This window comes from Polistes dominula, unplaced genomic scaffold (genome assembly GCF_049000335.1).
Source record: "Polistes dominula isolate Pdom_NZ unplaced genomic scaffold, Pdom_raw_medaka contig_24, whole genome shotgun sequence".
Taxonomy (NCBI): domain Eukaryota; kingdom Metazoa; phylum Arthropoda; class Insecta; order Hymenoptera; family Vespidae; genus Polistes; species Polistes dominula.
In genome coordinates this window covers 7,384,676-7,403,579 of record NW_028301150.1, presented here as the reverse complement: position 1 = coordinate 7,403,579, position 18,904 = coordinate 7,384,676, and the positions used below count along the sequence as shown (strand labels likewise).

At 32.3% G+C, this 18,904-nt stretch overlaps 1 protein-coding gene and 3 long non-coding RNA genes across 13 annotated transcripts in view; 2 read left to right on the top strand and 2 right to left on the bottom strand.

The window, feature by feature from the left end:
- The window catches only part of LOC107066598 (uncharacterized), a 141,914-nt gene that overhangs the window by 115,051 nt on the left and 7,959 nt on the right, over nucleotides 1-18,904 (top strand). For 8 of the 9 annotated variants that reach the window (XM_089177860.1, XM_089177858.1, XM_089177856.1 and 5 more), the window contains 2 exons: nucleotides 120-430; nucleotides 11,009-11,071. In XM_089177860.1, the coding sequence (XP_089033986.1) occupies nucleotides 120-430; nucleotides 11,009-11,071 (374 nt within the window). The remainder of the gene's footprint in view (nucleotides 1-119; nucleotides 431-11,008; nucleotides 11,072-18,904) is intronic. The other variant, XM_089177861.1, reaches the window with a different exon arrangement.
- On the bottom strand, nucleotides 259-4,061 carry LOC107066601 (uncharacterized). Its single transcript, XR_001475755.2, has 4 exons — nucleotides 2,840-4,061; nucleotides 1,968-2,726; nucleotides 1,816-1,905; nucleotides 259-396 (listed from the first exon to the last, which is right to left on the bottom strand). It is a non-coding gene; the product is annotated as an uncharacterized LOC107066601 (long non-coding RNA).
- On the top strand, nucleotides 4,068-10,392 carry LOC107066602 (uncharacterized). The gene is made up of 3 exons (XR_001475757.2): nucleotides 4,068-6,401; nucleotides 6,502-6,741; nucleotides 9,185-10,392. It is a non-coding gene; the product is annotated as an uncharacterized LOC107066602 (long non-coding RNA).
- LOC107066603 (uncharacterized) lies at nucleotides 6,784-18,899 on the bottom strand. 2 transcript variants are annotated; one of them, XR_016178389.1, is made up of 3 exons: nucleotides 16,148-18,899; nucleotides 11,509-15,788; nucleotides 6,784-7,786 (listed from the first exon to the last, which is right to left on the bottom strand). It is a non-coding gene; the product is annotated as an uncharacterized LOC107066603 (long non-coding RNA). The 2 variants fall into 2 exon arrangements; XR_016178388.1 differs by having other exon boundaries at nucleotides 11,509-18,899.

The window sequence follows — 18,904 nt, the reverse complement described above, 5'->3', positions numbered from 1 at the left end:
GTAAGGAAGAAAATATTTATTCTAAACAATAAAAAAACAAAAAAGAACAAATATATAAATAAATAAAAAGTAATCGTACGATATTAATTGCAATTGCAATTGCGCACACACACACATAGGTATCGAAGGAACAATCCTGGTCTGGAACAGGCGATTATTGGAACGGAATTGCTCCGACTGGCTGGTGGGCCCAATCGTGGATGGTACCCAACGAGAAAAGCCAATCAACCACGACCAGCTTCCATCGAACATCTCGAACGGCTTAACAACGCTTACGATGCAAGATTACCAACCGGCACTGATCAGAGGAAACCATTAACCCTGCCGACGAACATCACGCCCAACAAATACTTCGGCCAAAGTAAGCACAGCTCCGCGTCCAGCACTCGCGAGGCGCTACGGAGGGTCACTAGCTTGCTCATCAAGAAAGGTAAGCGCGGGAAAAGAGCGCGGGGATTCGCACCATTAAACGGAACGTGAGAGGATATATTATAATTTAAAAAAATAACCTCTCGTTTCAACAACAACGACAACTACTAGGCTCACTCCGAATGAAAAAACCCTTGATGCGCTGTATCCGAAGAAAACAAACTTCTCTTTGGAAGTGGTTCCGTCACGATCCTTTTCTATCCAACCTCGACACGGTTTTCTTTTTTTTGGTTCTGTCAAAATTACGATTAACAAAAATTGCTTTAATCAAAAGTTACTATTTTTTATTGTATATCTTTTTCTTTTTTTTTTTTTTTTTTTTTTTTGAGAAGACTATAAAATAAATCTGATATCTCATTTTTATACGATTTATTTTGTATATTTTATTACTTTATATATTATATATATGTACTATTTTGATTAAAATTAGCGTTGAGATTTAGTAATACGTTTGGAAAAGTTACTAACACATTTGGTGAAGTTTTCAAAAATTAACTAGATTTTTTTCGAGGTAAAAATCAATAAGATTTTTGGATATGGAAGGATCGACGAAACGATCATAGCAAGTTGTTGCAAAATGGGACAGCATTGGAAACGACGGTCAATCGTCTCTGCTCTTTATTCTGAATTTCTTTCTTCTTGTTTTTTTCAATCTTCCAACTTGACCACTTACCGTGACAATTTTTTTGTAACGACTCACCCGACCAACGTTTGTCGGATTAAATTTAAAGCGAATTAAAAAATTGAAATAGTGTTTATAAAATTAATCATACCACTATTGCTGACTATACACAAAATCTTATCGAAAATATAAGAATACCAAACGACGTGACGATAATGCACGACATCGATAATTTAAATTTTTGTGTGTTAGCATATTACTCAACATAAATGATAAATTACGTTATAGCAGGGCAAGTGGTCGAGGAAAAAAGAAAAGAAATTTATAATCTTAATATATATTTTAATTATTTATACGTTCTCGTGATACCAATTAAAACAAATTTTTACATTTTATGTTAACTTCTTTCTTTTTTTTCAATATTCCTTATCTTAATTCTTTAAATCCAAAATTGTAAAATAAAAGGAAAATATAGTAAACTGTTAAAACACACGTTAAGTGATCATTAATCAAATACACATTTGTAATTTTAATTTCGCGAGTAGAAACAGTTTCTTTTTCGGCAAATATTGTAATTAACAATTTGTGTAGAGAATCTAATACGTAAATCGTTTACATTTTTCTCTATAATTTAGTAATTAAGAGCAGTAAATGACGATGACCGTCATAAAAGCCGAGTAACTTGCATCGGATTTTTCTAACGGATTGAATCTTTGAAACCCCGTAACGTTTGATAAGTAAAACTTATGAAAGACTTTTCTTACTTTTCTCTCCTGTGTGACCTTTCGTGGCAATCGACAGCCACTACTTTGGAACTAGCTATCCGACACTCTAGGTAGATATGGAATGCTTGCCTGTTAAAAGATTTTTCCTTCTTTTCATTTTCTTCTTTTCTTTTCATGTTTCAAACTTTTACCTTGACCTCGTATGGACGTCTCTTAACCGGTGGTGCTCTTTCTAATCTTAATCTTTTATTTCTTATTCGATCATAATATAATTCTCAATATTTGAACGAAAATGTTCTCACATCTCTTCTAAATTTTTCATGTTTTTACATTTTTTTCATTTTTTTCATTTTTTGCAATTTTTCTATTAAATACACCGTTTAAAAGACTATTATATGTGTGTGTACGTGCTGACGTGTGTATGTAAATAAACGTAGCAACAGTGCATGCAATTTATACAAACTTTTTATAATATAATGTATTCTCTTTCTATTTTTTCGGTATTTTTGTACTATCTACAAACAATAATTTCGATACACATTTTTAAGATATACATTTATATTTTAGTACGCCTATTTTTTATTGAAATTGCAAATTTTTGCTAAAAAAAAAAAAAACAACGAAATGGCGTCATTTGATGAAACGGAAAATTGTTAGAAAAATACAAGTTAATAGTAAAACCACAGCACGATATTATCGACCGAGCAAATAAGAGGATCTATATTAATTTTTTTAAATTTCTATATTCTAAAAATAGATAACGAGTCTACGTTTTAGTTTATAACAATGGTACTTTATTAATATACTATCTGTGAAAAGATACATTTATTATAACACAACTTAGTTCGAGTTAGATACGATAGAGGTCAGTCTTATCTTCTTATCCTCGCTTTTATTAAATCTTAGTTCCAGTGTTGTACCAAAGATGGCGCCATATAGTAGTTTCAAAGCTAAAATTCGTAAATGCCTCATTTTATTTTATTTCTTTTTATTAACAAAAGAGACATATTTGCAAATTAATTGTGATATTTAAAGCAGATTAGAAATATATTTCTTTACTTACTTAATAAAAATATTGGTAAAAGTGTTGCGACAATGTTGAAGATTTATCTATGCTTCTAGGAACAATATTTGATTATTTTTATTGAAACTTGTTTAAATTAAGGAAATATATCGATAAACGGGCGCGCGATGGTAATAGTAACATTTAATATTTTTTTTATTTTTTTATTTTTTTTTTTTTTTTTTATTTTTTTTTATTTTCACTACGATTTCCGGTAAAACACGTGTTAAACTTTCACCATTGCGTGGTGCCATCTGTCGGTAACTTGACCGACCAATCCCCCAGCTGAATGCGATCGACCTTGAAAGCGTGACCGTCCAATGGCGAGGAGAAAAATAGAGGGGGATTATACATTTATATATATATATATAAAGAAAGCAAGACTTAAGGATAGGGGGGGGCAGAAATAGCGGGAGGGAAAGAGATAGCAGAGACAAGGACTTCCTCAATGTTACATGTTGCTGAAACGTTTGTGTATTTTCATCAGATCCTTACTTACACTTTGATTAGTAATCGATAATAATCTTTAATTTCTTATAATTTTTACATTTCATTAATAATAGTAATTAATTATCAAATTAATAACCGTTATTTTTAATATCAATTGCAACAAAAATTATTCGCATTCATTAAAATGTTTAATTAAAAAATTGAACATTTTTGTTTCTCGAGAATAATAAAAATTTTTTTCGACTACGCTAAATCAAAAAAATTTGTAACAATTTTTTTATATACTATATTTATTTCGTCATAAATTGTTAATCGTAATTATGCTTATCGATATGCTGATTAAATTAGATTTTAATGATCATAGAAAACTCAAACTACATCGACGTTTTGTTAAAAGATAACATTGAGTTATTACTTTTTTACGAACAACGAACCTTTACATATCTTTTTTCAATCGAATTTAAAACATTGTCTTGTTTATTCTTTTTACAAGAAACAATAGCATTGATTATAAAAAAAAAGAAAACGGTTCAATAGTATCGTTGAAAAGGAGTCAGTCACACGTCGTATAACGTGGACAACGACATATTTCCCCTACCCTTGTTCATCCGCACATTGTGGCGGCAGCAGCAGCAACAGAAACATCAGCGACAGCAACGCAACAGTCGACAGTAAAGCATGGTACAGAAAAGCTGTAAATGAATGCTGAAAATCTAATTTTGGAAATATTACAAAATTCTTCTTGATTTTAACAACCACGTACATAAAATAGGTAAGGAAAACAAAAAACAGGAAGATGAACCGCAAACATCAATAGCAACAACAATAACAAGCTCTCCTCTCTTACTAAAAAGGATATCCTTGGTTCTTAAAAATAAACGTCAGATATATTTTCGTATAGTCAAACATTATCCTTGGTCTAAACTTTTAGGATATTTTGTCACGAAACGAAACGAAACGAAACGAAACGAAATGAGACGAATCGCCACGAGACACGACGAAACGCGACGAGTCGCGACTCAAGGGTTCTAGTTATTGATTCGTCCGAAGGGGAAGGTACGCGCAAACGTTTCCCACTTTCCGTGTTCACACACACACACACACACACACACAGAGAGAGACAGACAGACAGACAGAGATACACGCACATATATACAATGTAACCATCTACCACTCTTCGATCTGTTTCTTCCTTCGGTCAATCACCAACGAATAAACACACACCAGGAACTACATATATACCTCTTAATTTCACTTCAGACAGATTCTTCTGCTAAAAGATCACGACGACGACTCTTGTGAAATAGTCGAAAGAACGTTCATAGCAAATCCTTTTTTTCTTCATTGGGGGGAGGGGGTAGCAAGGTCAAACGTCGGGATCGATATTTATACAATCTCTCTGTGTGTCATCTCTACTATTTCCCATCTACCAATCTGTAATTCCCCTCTTTGGACAAAGAGCTAATTCAACAGCCAAGTATGACACTCCGTACATTTAGAATTAATAATATAGGATGCATAAGTTACGAACGACCTAGAGATGACCTCAAAAACAAGTCCATGATCTCTAACTGGCTTTTGTTAGCTAAGTTAAAACTCTTATCGGTCTAGCGTTGTGTTTATTTTTAGAAAAACCGTGACGATATCATCGGTCCTTGTCGGAATTACCGTTGACTTATCTTTGCGTCATTTTTCTTCTTCTTTTTCTAAGAAAAATAGAAGAAAATAAAGATTTAACAATGTAAGACCTCTCTAACTGTAGTAGGGAAATACATATGTATAAATAAATATGTTGCTGAGATTACAGACAAGACTAATTTGGTCGATAAACGACTAAAGTATATAGAAATGGTAGGCACAATTTATTCGCGTTCTAGACCTTCTTAATACGTACAGCTTACCATTTAAAGACGACCTAACGACCTTATTGTCCAATTACATAAAGATTAGCTGTCTTACTAGGACATCTACTATTATGACATAGATGTAATACTTTATCAGACAATTTAGGATAGCATACAAAAAAACTAATTTGTTGCTTATCTATAATATTTTGAAAAAATAATCGGTTTCATTAATATGAATTCTACGGAAATAGTATTACTCATTCTAAAAGTATTCTTAAGAAATGTCAATGACTCATAGTATGTGCATCAAATCAAATTTTAAAACAAATCGTACGTTTCTTGTATTACTCGGGAAATATAGAAAAACTTTAATAGAAAATTCAATATCTTTTGTGTTCCATTTTTTCTCTCAGCAAAATTTAATCGATTTTATAAGGAAACGGGGAAAAAGGTCCGAGGATAAAAAAGTTTCCGATAAGATAAAATTCTGAAAGTTTTAGAGGCACAGTCAAAGGCACTTTGTGTCCCTTAGCCAGGAATGAATATACTCGACATAACTGACATAGTTATATCTTCACTTACAATTTCTTCGGCTTATTACCTAAAAGCTTACCAAAATTTTGGTTCAAAATAAACTCCTGCCAGTTAAAAATATAATTTCGACAACAATCGTGAATTTACGACAATTAAACAATTAAACAAATAAACAAATTGTAAAAAAAAGCAAAAAAAACATACGAGGAACTTAAACAACAAGGGACAAAAGAATAAAAATGTCTGTTAGTTAGGAGAATTAGAAATAGCCGAAAATAACCAATAAAGGGTGGGGGAGAAGGTGATGATGACGATCATTTGTTTGCCCTCAAAAGAAAAAAAAATCCTCGAGGTAGGAGGCGGATTTATTAATTTCCTTCATTCTTTCAAAGCCGATCGAACAACGAGAACGATGACGACAACGACAACGACGACGACGAGGAAGAAGACTCTATAACGAACACCAAATCAGGGGGGGGGGATGTTTTCAGCTAGGTTAGTAGCGCGTTACTAGCGTTCGTCGAATGAGTAGCACGTATATAGGGGTGGAGCAGAAGAGCCACCCGGAACGGCTGGGGTGGTAATCGTTACTCCCGTCTACCAGCCTGTCTACCGACCCTTTACTGGACTCTGAACGTTTCACCTCTAACAGAGACACTACCTCTCACCAAAGACACCAACCAACATCGCAGCAAACCCATACCAACCATCCAACCAACCAACTCACCCCTGTAAGTCATCTTATGAACAAAAAAAAAAAAAGAAGAAAACTAAAGTATTTCCGGAAAACGATGCAAAACCTTCTTTTTTTCCTTTCTTTCTTTGTTTCAGCTCGAGAAACGCGCGCTCGCTCGCTGATTTTCTCGAGCTTCTTTTTCTCAAACTTCAACAATCCATTCTCCTTCCTTTTTCAACCCCCCACCCCTTTGTACTCCTCCTCCTTCACCCCCACTACCAACGCGCAACTGCTTCAAGCGCGATGGAAGAAAATATCGACCGGGGAGCCCTTTTGGCGCGCACCGCGCCACCGAAGATGCGAAACACGCTCCTTTCTCGACATTCCGAATACGGGTAGGTGGGAGAGGGTGATATTTTTAAATATTAGAATTAATCAAAGCTTCATGCGCGTTTTTAATATATTTTCCGAAGTACATATTTTAAGTACAACAATCCCATTAAGTATTTTATAACAAAATAAACGCTCAAACTTTTGATTCACACAACTAATATAATCGCAGAAAGGTATCACACAGATAATTGTACTTATTTAGACAATGATTATACTGATAAAGATTAGCACGATTAAGAAATTGCCGTTCCTTTTTTTTATCCCGTAGATAAACGTTACTTTGTTTTAATTTCGATCGTCTGATCATCTCGACCTGATTATATATATTTATTATTTATATTATAATATCAATCATTAACTTATTAATGTATATTTTAATTACTTATAGGTAAAAAATTATATGCGTTGGGTTGGGGTTGGGGTGGAGATAGGAATGGGAATGGGAATGAGGGAAATTTAAAACATTTGACGAACGTTATCGAGTCCGAATGAAACTCACAAGCCCGCAGTTGGCAACTTCTTAGAACGTCGTGTTTTTAATTATATCTACTCTAAGTAGCAGACATTGCCACGATATGTGTTAGCCAAAGAGTTCACGAACACGTGCTCGATCCAACCAACCAACCAACCAACCAACCAACCAACCAACCAATGGGTGTCCATAGAATCGAATGAACTACTCTCGTCTTTTTCAAAGATGTTACCTTATCCTCATCGTTGTTGTTGTAGTTGTTGTAGGTAGCCTTTATCGGCAGCCTGTCGGCGACCTCATTAAAATTCCATGAATATTATAAATGTATGGGTGTTCCCTTAGAAACGCGTAGGTAGGAAGATAGATAAATAGTTAGTTTAGGTTGGTTGACTTGTTGAAAAAGCAAACTCTTGTTATACCATTCGTTCGTATCTAAAAGCCTAGCTGGTAAGTTAGTCACCTTGCGTTGGAATTCTCAGAATCGACGCTTGGGATGCCGAGAGTACGAAAATAAAATTACGCAGTGTGCGACGACATCCAACCGCGGCTGACATGAGCGAGCTTGCATCTAAATACTAAGAAACACAAAAACATCGTTGTTTAATATTACGAGAAAACTAATTTCTTAGCGATCTTAGAAATGTGTGAATGAGTTATATGCTAATTTAAAAAATACAAAAATAAATAAATAATATGTTTAATAAACTGCAGGGGTAGGGGTACCATGTTCGTTCGAAATTTAATATTTTTCAAAAATGCCAATGTGCCTAGGTGCATCATGATTTTTCCCCATTATTATACTCTCGAGAAATTGGAAAGCCCATTTAATTTAATCTTTATTCAATATTATGGATCGATAATTTTTATTCGAGTATATTTATTTTTAAGTAGGTGAAAAAGATCTTATATGTCATGTTATCGTACAACTCGCGTGATGTATAAAAAACCTCATCATACTAACACACATAAGTAAACGGCACCACGCGTTGTGCCGTTAACCGAGTGCGAACAATCATACACCGATTTTCACCATCGTGTTCGTAGGTGAAGGATACGGCTCGAGTAACACTATAATCATATTGAGAATGTGCTACATATAAAAACCCGTATATATATAATAATTATTCATTAGGTATTATAATTGTATTTTATAAACGTGTTATAGAGTCACGGTGAGATAGGCACGTTAGAGAAAATGCATTTGAGAGCGAAATTTTGTGCATGATTTTCTCTTTCTTTTCCTTTGACCGAGACCATACGTAAAATTACAGTTAAATATGAAAGTAATTCTTTTACCACAGTGAAAAGGAAAACAGTATAAATTGGATTTAAACGTATAGGGTTAATGATAGTCAAATTTTATCGAATGTGTTATTAGAAATCTGTAAAATAACAAGCACCTAGATAGGAGATATGTTAGGTGTTAGGACAATCATTTACAGTACTACAGATATATACATTAAGCTACTATAGTTTATTACCTAAACAGTTAACCAGGCATCCGATAAATGAAAAAACAAAATGGAAGATGAACGCTTTATTAGAATAATAATTAGATAAGCTCGTAATTTAGTATTCGTGACTCCTATTGGGGCAGTTTTTGTTGTTGTTATCGAATAATCTACGAATGCGGCAAAGGAGGAAGCTGTTTCGTCATTGTGGGTGACTTCTGTCAGTGGATAATTTTTCTATCTGTCTTTACTCTTCGAAAATTACCACCAATTAGTTGCAGTATGTCGCGGAAATAAGATATCTCGGATGTCTTCGAAACTTCGTTCCCCGATTCTTACCGATCATTACCGATCTTTACCGATCTTTACCGATCTTTCACGACCATGTTCTTTCCCGAATACTACTCTACACTTAGGTTAGCTTCAACTTTACGGCTACTAACCTTTGACTTTTTAACGGTTTACCCTGAATATGTCTACCAATGGCAGTGTCGTATTATCGAGCAACTTTTCTGCTTCAAGAAACTTCGAGAATGGTGCTGCCATCATTGGAGTTTTCATTCAAGTCCTGTTTATGAAAGAAAAGCCCCCCCCCTGACGCCTGCGCAAATCTTCTTTACACGGATTTTGTCATTCTTCGAAAACATCAAACTACTACGAACTCTCGGGATAAAAATGTCTCATGTGAACATTGGAAAAATAAATAAAGTTTTCGCGTTAAAAGTAAAAACTGTTAATAAAAACTGGTCAATTACTTTTTATTAGAAAATTGACACCTTTTTTTATCAAAATTCTATTATCAAGACTATAAATTCGACGGATACATTTTTTTCAATTAGACTATTAATTGTTAACAGGTTTGACAATAATTCTATATCTTTGAATTAGATCATTTTTCACAGTTAGCAGTGTGCATTGGCCTTGAAATTGTTTAATGTTTTATCCCTTGCACATAAAAAAAATCTTAACGCATTTCTTTCAAACTAGCGATTAACTTTTCTGAAGGAATATAATTTTATTTGTAAGAAAATACGAGAGCTGTGATTGTATAAAGATATTATTAAAACGAGTTCCTCAAATGAATTAAATTAAACGCTTTTCACTCGCATATTTTCGCTCAAGTGAGAACAAATCTTGATCGCGATCTGGTCACTTAAATGTACAAATTAATCTTGACACGAGATAAAAAAATCTAGGTTGATAGAACTACATATGTAATAGATGTATTACAGTTATTTTACAAATACATATATATATGATAGATAACGAGGATGAATTGAACGAGTTGGACGACTATCAGGTATATTGGTCGCAGAAGCTGGAAAGGTCACTCTTTCGCGCAACTTGTACGGACCAGTTTGCCTCTATGCCCTCTATTTCCTTGAAGTACTCTCTCCCATCATCTTCCAGTTTCTACTCTTACAGTTTTCTCAATCATAGTATGCTAGGAATACATATACATATACCAATAAATATGTGTTGGGTTGCCCTATTAATAGTTCACGTTAGAAACAAAATATTTTTAAATAAATTAGCAATACATATCTACATATACCAATAAATATGCGTTGGATTGCCGTAATTCATTGTAAAAAAAAGGAAGAAAATATTTTTAGTACAAAAATTTCTCATCGATAAGACTACTACTCTCCAAGATATTATTAAAAAGGTAATCATGGTTGCTAATTGGAGAAAAAAAAAATAATATAAAATATATTTAAAAAAAGAAAGTCTGAACTCGTAACTCGTTTGGTATGTGAAGCATGAACTTTATATATATATATATATATATATATATATATATATATTGTATGATAAATAATGTATAACGAATTCTTGCGTGTGTGCTATCTTCAAAGAATTTTTGTACAATCGAAATTCATCGCGTTTCGTACAATAAAATTTTTATTTTGGAATTGTCAACGTGGCCAAGCAAGCGCCACTTACTTTGTTAACGAAATTAGCAGGATGACGAATGAGACACTGTCTGCTTTCTTTCTTAACCTGAACTTCCTCCTCCTCACTCACTCCCCCTCCCTTATCTTTTTTGAGATTAGACACCGACCGATTTCAACTCGATCCGCGATTTTTTGGTACGTAATTTAATTTTCGAAATTTAAATCTATTAATTATTATTTACGACAAATTTTGTGTATTTTTGTTGTAACTTTATTATTTATTATTATTATGTATTATTATTCTTCGTATCGTAGTATTATCATAGTATTATTCCCTATGCATAAACGTGTTCGTATTATATACGTGTTTTATTTCAATATATTTCAAACATCTATTTAATATTTTTATTAAATATCTATGAAATTGTTTTTTTTTGTATTGTTTCAGGGAGTGGCAGTAAAGAGGGAAAAAGTAGTAAGGACAACGCTCCACCTTCTGGTCCTTATGCCGGTAAGTTTTTTTTTAATTGGAATGTTCATAGATATAACTTTATTTATTTATCTATTTTTCACTTTTTTTTATTGAATAGTAAACCACAATGAAAAAATAAAATATAAAAAAAAAGATAATCAAATAACTCTCCAATCGTTTTTTAATAAACTTTTGCTATCATGAAGAAATTTAAGTGAAATATACCCCCTCCCTCTCTTTATGCTGGTGGTTTTGAAACTTTTGTTACCATCGCAGTAATATTATAAGTAATATTATAGTTTACGATGGTTAAATTAGTGTACTGCAAGGAGAATAGAGAAAACAGATTAAAACCAAAAAGATAAAAAAGTAAAAAAATAACATAAGAAGAAAAAAGAGAAAAGAGATTTCGTTTCGTCGACGTGGGGGAGGAGAGGGAGGTGGGTGGTTGGAATTGTAGGGGGTGGGACACGCACCTCCACCGCAGTTATTTTTAAACCACCACGACCAGACTTTACTTCGACTTGGCAATAAGAAGTCCCCGAAATATTAGCCACAACGATCCACGGACGGAAATAAACTGGATCGTCACGAACGAAGAACTTGTTCTTCGGCTTCAAGAATACAGAAAAAAAGAGAAAGAGAAAAGAAAAAGATAAAAAGAAAGAGAGAGAAAGAGAGAGAGGACAACACTCCTACGCTATTCATATAGGTTATGTTGCCTCTTTCAAAGAAGCAAATTATTGTTCAACAAAATTTCTTGACGTACGATAAATAAATCGTTTAAAAAGTCATTTATCCCTTTTCTATTTTTTATTTTTATGAATAATTTGATTCTTTTGTATAGAATTTATTTATTTTTTTTTTTTGTAATTTTGGATTTTGAATTTTGGAAAATTTTTAAAATTTGGCGTTAAATATGAAAAAAAAAATAGAGAATTTGAAAAATACGTTTTCGAGAAAATGTATTCTAGTAGAATGAAATTTTAGAAGATAATTTGAATAAGAGTAAAATCTCTCGTCGCAACTACATTAAGATTAACTAAGAAACATAAAACCCCTAGGTAAAAGCAACAGCCATAGCAGCAGCAATAGCAATGGCGCGCGTGTTCCAAAATATCATCCTCTGTCTCCTTTCTTCCTCCAAGTTCGTCCTCGCGATGTATGAGAGGAGAGGAGGAGGAGGATACATCGGCTATTAATACAGCTTGTTTATTTTCGGAAAATTCGTTCGTTGCTTTACCAATCGGACTCTACGACTTTCTTGACCCTCTAATATTATAATGTGTGGATTATTGTATCAAGTAATCTAACATTTATTTTCAATGTTTGTTCCTCCCCCCCCTCCTTTTCTTTTTTTACTCATCAAATAATCACAATTAGGGAAATATATATACGAATATTATTATTATGTGTATATTCTTTCTTTTATTTATTTTGAAATTAATTATTAAAAGCCTTTCATGAGAATATTTTTCTCTTTCGATTTCTATTTTATTTTCTTTCTCCCTCTCTTACACTCTCACTCATCAAAATTTGACGATTAAATTTATGATTTGATGACGAGTTTTTCTTCTTTTGCAGAAAACAATAATTTGTATCCGCTTATTGTTTATCTTTTGTTTTCTTCGTTTTTTAAATTATTAAACAGTTTCTGCCTATTTTGCAAAGAGATAGATAAGAAAAAGAAAATACTTGTGTATCGATGTTTTATCTTATCAGCTCCGTGTTGATAACAGACGTAACACGATACACGAACGCGATAAATCGCTTACGACCACAAAAATATCTGTACCCTCTAAAGTATTACTATATATACATATATATGGTATATATATAAATACACATACGTGGGTACTTTCTTCTTTCACATGCAAAAATAATATTCCTCCTTCGATATATATTACAAAAATTAAAATAACAAATTATTGTAAACGGATATTCGTATTTTTTAACAATCAAAAAATTATTATTTTCGCGATATCGTAAAGAAATATGTTATTCATATTAGAGTAAAAAGGATGTTTTTTTGTTTTTTCCTTTTTATTTGCAAATCGATTCGTACTTTAATTTTATTTATAAAATATCTAACGAATAGGTTTTAGGTTACAAGATTCCTAATTAGACGAGATATAAATTCTACTGGATGGTCAGAAAATTATTACGCATACAAGGTTAATAATAGTCGGCATAGTTTGATTTTATGCCAACGCTCATGTAAAAAAAAAAACTTATTACCAGATTTTTGGTAATTTATATAATAATTAAATTGATTTTACATATTTACATTGGTTATATTTTATAACTTCCTATATATAAAGAAAAATGAATTTAAAAGAAAAAAACACCGTAAACTGATTGGTAAAAGAACGCGAAGGTTGCACCAAAAACGAAAATGAACATATTCTCCTTAAAAATTTATAAATATAATTAACCTTTTATAAATTGGTCAAAATTTTTCTATAAATCATATTAATTCTATTTAAATTGTTTGAAAAATTTTCTATTTAATACTTATTTCTAATAACGCGCGCATATACCATTTATCATTTAAGCATTAATCACAGAATATTTCTAAACAATATGTATATTGAATTGTTCGGAAAGTAATTTCGTTTTTTCCCGATAGAGGATTTAATTGTGTCGAACTCAACTTCACACTTAAGCTGCATAATCATTATATGTTTTGAGAGCTGATATAGCAAGGCTTGTGTGTGAAAAAGTTCAATTAATTCTACGCAGTAGTTTTTGGTTGGTGCCCTTTTAAATATGGAGAGCAATAAGCAGCATTTTCGTCATATTTTACTTTTTTACTATAGAAAAGGTAAAAATGCTGTTCAAGCCAGAAAGAAATTAACCGATGCGTATGGAGATGATGTGTTGACAGTACGCCAGTGCCAGAACTAGTTTGCAAAATTTCGATCCGACAATTTTGATGTCGAAGATGCACCACGTTCCGGAAGGCCGGTTGAAGCTAATAAAGGCATTAGTTGATGCTAATCTGCAAATAACAACACGTGAGATCAGTGAGAGATTAAATTTATCGAATTCAACTGTTTATGACCACTTAAAAGGCCTGGGTTTAACCTCGAAGCCCGATATATGGGTTTCCCATGTTCTCACGGAGAGAAATTTGTGTCGTCCCGTTGATGTCTGTGATTCGCTTCTCAAACGTCATGAAAATGATCCATTTTTAAAGCGTATCATTACTGGGGACGAAAAATAGGTTGTATATAACAATGTCAAACGCAAGAGATTATTAGAGCAAAAAAGATGATCGCTCAAAGCATTTCGAAAGCCAATATCCATCAAAAAAAGGTGATGCTATCTGTTTGGTAGGATTTTAAAGGAATCGTTTTTTTTTTTTGAGTTTTTACCGGATAACACAACAATTAATTCGGTAGTCTACTGTCATCAGCTGGACAAACTGAATGATGCACTTCAACAGAAAAGGCCAGAATTAATCAACAGCAAACGTGTAGTGTTTCACCAAGATAATGCGAGACCTCATACAAATTTGGTCACTCGCCAAAAGCTTTTACAGCTTGAATGGGATACACTGTCACAACCACCATATTTTCCAGATCTGACGCCTTCGGATTATTATTTTTTCCGGTCATTACAAAATTTTTTGGACGGTAAAACCTTACTTCAAATGAAGAGGTCAATAATCACCTGGATCAGTTTTTTGCCAGCAAAGACCAAAAATTTTATGAACGTGGAATCATGCTACTACCAGAAAGATGGCAAAAGGTGTTGCACCAGAATGGCCAATATATAATTTAATAAAATATATATTAATAAAACAACTTAATTTTTATTAAAAATATAAATATATGTACAATACAAAACAAAAAATATTATTTTAATTTAACGCAACTTTAATTTAATTTATTTCTTCGTCGTTACTGCTCAATTTAATCAACCGAGAACGTTTTTTCGGTGGAATGATATTGCCTTCACTTTCAGAACGTTTTTCTTCATTTAAAGTTCTTGCATCTTCTTCCGTCTTTAAAAAATCTGTAATTTTACTTTGCTTGTTGTTTCTTACCAGGTAATTGTAAATTTCTTGGTATGGAGCTAGACAATTTTAATGCTCCCTTTTGAATTTTAGGCTTCTTTCTGCGGAAGGGTCTGCATTCAAGAAAAATAACTCAAGATTTTCAGCTAAGCTTAGGCCTTCTTGTAACTTTTTTAATGTTAACTTATTAGCTGCACAATTTTACAGTTTCGGATGCCATTTCCACCAAATCCGCTTCGTCAACTTCTTCTTCCATTAATAAACCTTGAACGTCCTCAATAGCCATATTCAGAAAACCTTCGCCTCCGATTGATTTAGCAAGTTCTAATATGCCACCAATTTCATTTTGTGACGATTCACGCACGTTCTCTATTTCAACTGAAGAGGGCCATATCTTCTTCCAACACGCATTGTACGTTGATGTTTTCAGTTCACAATAGCGTAAGACACTTTTGTTTTCAGGCCATGAAGATGAAAAGAAATACTTTCCGCAACATTGTTTCTTTAAGGTAGTACCCCCCTGTGAAAACCGAAATTTTAATGCTTTTTCATGAATTTTTTTGAATAAGAAAACAAAATGCGATCGTTTTGAAATTTTAATATGTTTCTATCAGTATCTTAAACTATACAAAAAAAATTTTTTAACCTAATTTGGACAATATTTGTCCCTTTTTTTTAACGTCAAATTAGATTCCCCCAATTCAATTTGCGGAAGCACAGAGCCTTTGTAGACGTCTGAAACAAAAAAACTCAAAATACTTATTATTCTTTAGGCTTAATTATAGACATGATACCAACAATATGTATATTTTTTTCAAATAAAAACAAAATGACGGACGTGTGAAAAAAAATTTTCAAAATCGGTGCTGTTTCTTACCTTTAATTGTTTCAAAATATATATTTATTATTAAAAAGTTAAAGATTTTTGAGGTTCCAGTCATCAGAATATGTGTAAAGAATAACTTGTAAAAATTTTAGCCTAATCGGTTCTATAGTTTTTAGTGAGTGCTTCCGCAAAATTTCCAAAACGTAGTTTCGAGAAAAACGCGTTTAAAGTTTTAAGAACAGATTTTTTATAAAAAAATTATACTAACATTATTCTGCTATGGCTGGTGTATACAGTAGTCCTTCAGCTTCCTCATAATTATCATTTTAAACAGCTTTGAGAACTCTACGTAGGTTTTGGCCTCTTTAGAGTAAGCTTCTGTAGATTTTTCGCTCTCAAAATACGAGCATTATCAACGGTGTCGACGTAGTTTCTGGCTGTTTGACCAATGTATTTAACGTATTTCAATCCATAACGCTCCTCAGAACGCTTGAACATTTCAGAAACACTGTCGACCTCCATTTTGCCACTACTACCCTCGTGATTTGCTGTGCATTCATTTTTGTGATCTTCAGATAAACTCTCAGCTTCGATGGGGTTTTTTGTTGCTAAATACTGACATGCTTTACATATGCTTGATTTTACTATCACATCAATTATTTTATTCGAAAATTTGCTTATCAACAACACAATACCTAACAGAGAGTAAATAGAGGCAACAAAATAGAGGCGTTCTGAGTTATACACACTACGGCGCGCTCCATACTTTCGGTTATAACTTTGAGAATACTTTGAATATCGGTCTGAAATTTTCGAAGCATATTTTTAAAATGTTTTTCTTACGAAATATGTAAAAAAAAAATTCGATTTTTTTAAATCGACACAGGGGGTACTACCTTAAGTTGTACAAAGGTTTTTTGAAAGAAAAAACCGTTTTATAGGATACCGTGTAATAGGAGGGTTTTGTAATTTATGAATCGTGTTATAGCGAAATCGTTTTATAAAATAACGTGTTGTTGGTGGGCTACCTGTATATAAAAATTAAAATTAAAATAATAATATAATTATTTAATAATAATAAAATATTTCAATCTAGCTAAATGAAACGAAATTAATTAAGCCATCTTTATTTCTTACGTGTTACGTACATATTTGTGTAAATGACAAAGAAAAAGAAAAAGAAAAATTAAAAAAAAAAATAAAAGGTATACCATTTAGATCCTAGGATTCATGAGAAAATGGGGTGATAATGATGATCCTCTCTTGAACATTGTTCCTTGGCGTTGGGTTGCATCAAGGACGAGAAAGAGAGAGATATATTCGATGCATCAAGTCTGTTCGCGGTGTGTAAACGGGGGAGGGGAGAGGGTAAAGAAACGTCAGGAGGAAACATAAATGTGGAGGAATAGAGAGATAGCAAGTAGAAAGAGAGAGAAAGGGAGAGAGAAAGGCCAATGAACGGGAGGACGAGGGAAAGAGGAAGAGAAGGAAGAAGAGGAGGATGGGAAGGAGAAAGAGAAGAGGAGACCACAGTATGCGTATGGATCAATACCAATAGTAGCACCTATAGCACGCGTACCGGAGAAGACGCAGACTCTTGGGTGTGTCCGATATCTCGCGCAGCATCCTGTTTAAGTTATAATCTTTATTCTATTTTTCTCTTTTCATTTTGTTCTAAATTTTATTTCTAATAAATTCATCGATTTTTTGTTTTTATACCAATTTGTTTTTATATTATATTATTTATTATTATTATTATATATATGATGCTCAATTATATTTGACTATGTGTTCTGATTTATTATTTTTGATTATAGATAAAAATTTAATGTTATATCTATATAATACATTATATATTTAAAGTCTTAACAAAAAGGTAGAGTATAATTAACTAGGTTCGAACCTAGTTATATGTGTTCTAACTTTACAGTGTGAAATTATATTATTTTATTATATGTATAAGTAGTAAATTTAAAAAGAAAGAAATTAAGAATTACTGTTTAAACGTATTTATATCGGAAGGATGATGACTATACGTCGTAGTTCCTAATTCGAAAGCTACCGGAAAGACTGATAATTATAATGCAAGAGACGACGACCGATCGTCAAGACTCCTGTTTAACATATAGCACGCGCGAAAACGTGGTTAAAATAATACCTACAGTAAAAAAAAAAAAAGAAAAAAGAAAGAAAAACAGAACCGTTCTGTTTCAAGTAGTTGATCTACGTATATATGTCTACTATCATGTCGCATAATGTCGCCAAACTATCATTATTTCGATTTTTCTTTAATTTTAATAATTGATATGGAATGGAGATGACGAAACTTGGCACATAAAAATAATAAATAAAATTATTTGAATGAAAATGAATGTTCACTCTCTTCTCTCTCTCTTTTTCGGAAATAAAATTCATTAAATGTAAGATATAAACAATTAAAAAATTCATTTCTTATGAACAATCTATATGGTGTTATAAAAAAGCAATTGAAGAAATTTCATATAAAACTCATTCGACGTTTATTTAACTGGGGATATACCACCTAGCAAATAAAGACATGATTACTAAATTACAATTTAACAAGTTAAACAAGCAAACATTAAAAAATAAAAATAGAGAAACCTTTGAACGCGTAATTCGATAAACGAAAAATTAACAATAATTAAACCCATTAGCTGCCAACGATCTCCATTTGGTGGGAATTTTGCAATTTTACATAATAACCCCTCGGTTATTACATGTGGATTACATGAAAAAATAATATTTTCATATATGCAGTTTTCTTTTATTCAGCCTAGCACAATCCCCTGTTTGATACTTTTACAAAAATTAAAATATTTTCAAAAGAAAACATAATTTCTCAGTTAATCAATGAAATTAAATATATGTCAATATCTCATGACTAACAATAAGATATTATTAATATCTAACATATTTAAATAAAATTCGTTAATCATATCTTATCGATTAAAAAATAAAAAAACTTTCGCATTGATACGATGAGAGTTATTGTATTTTTGTTCCA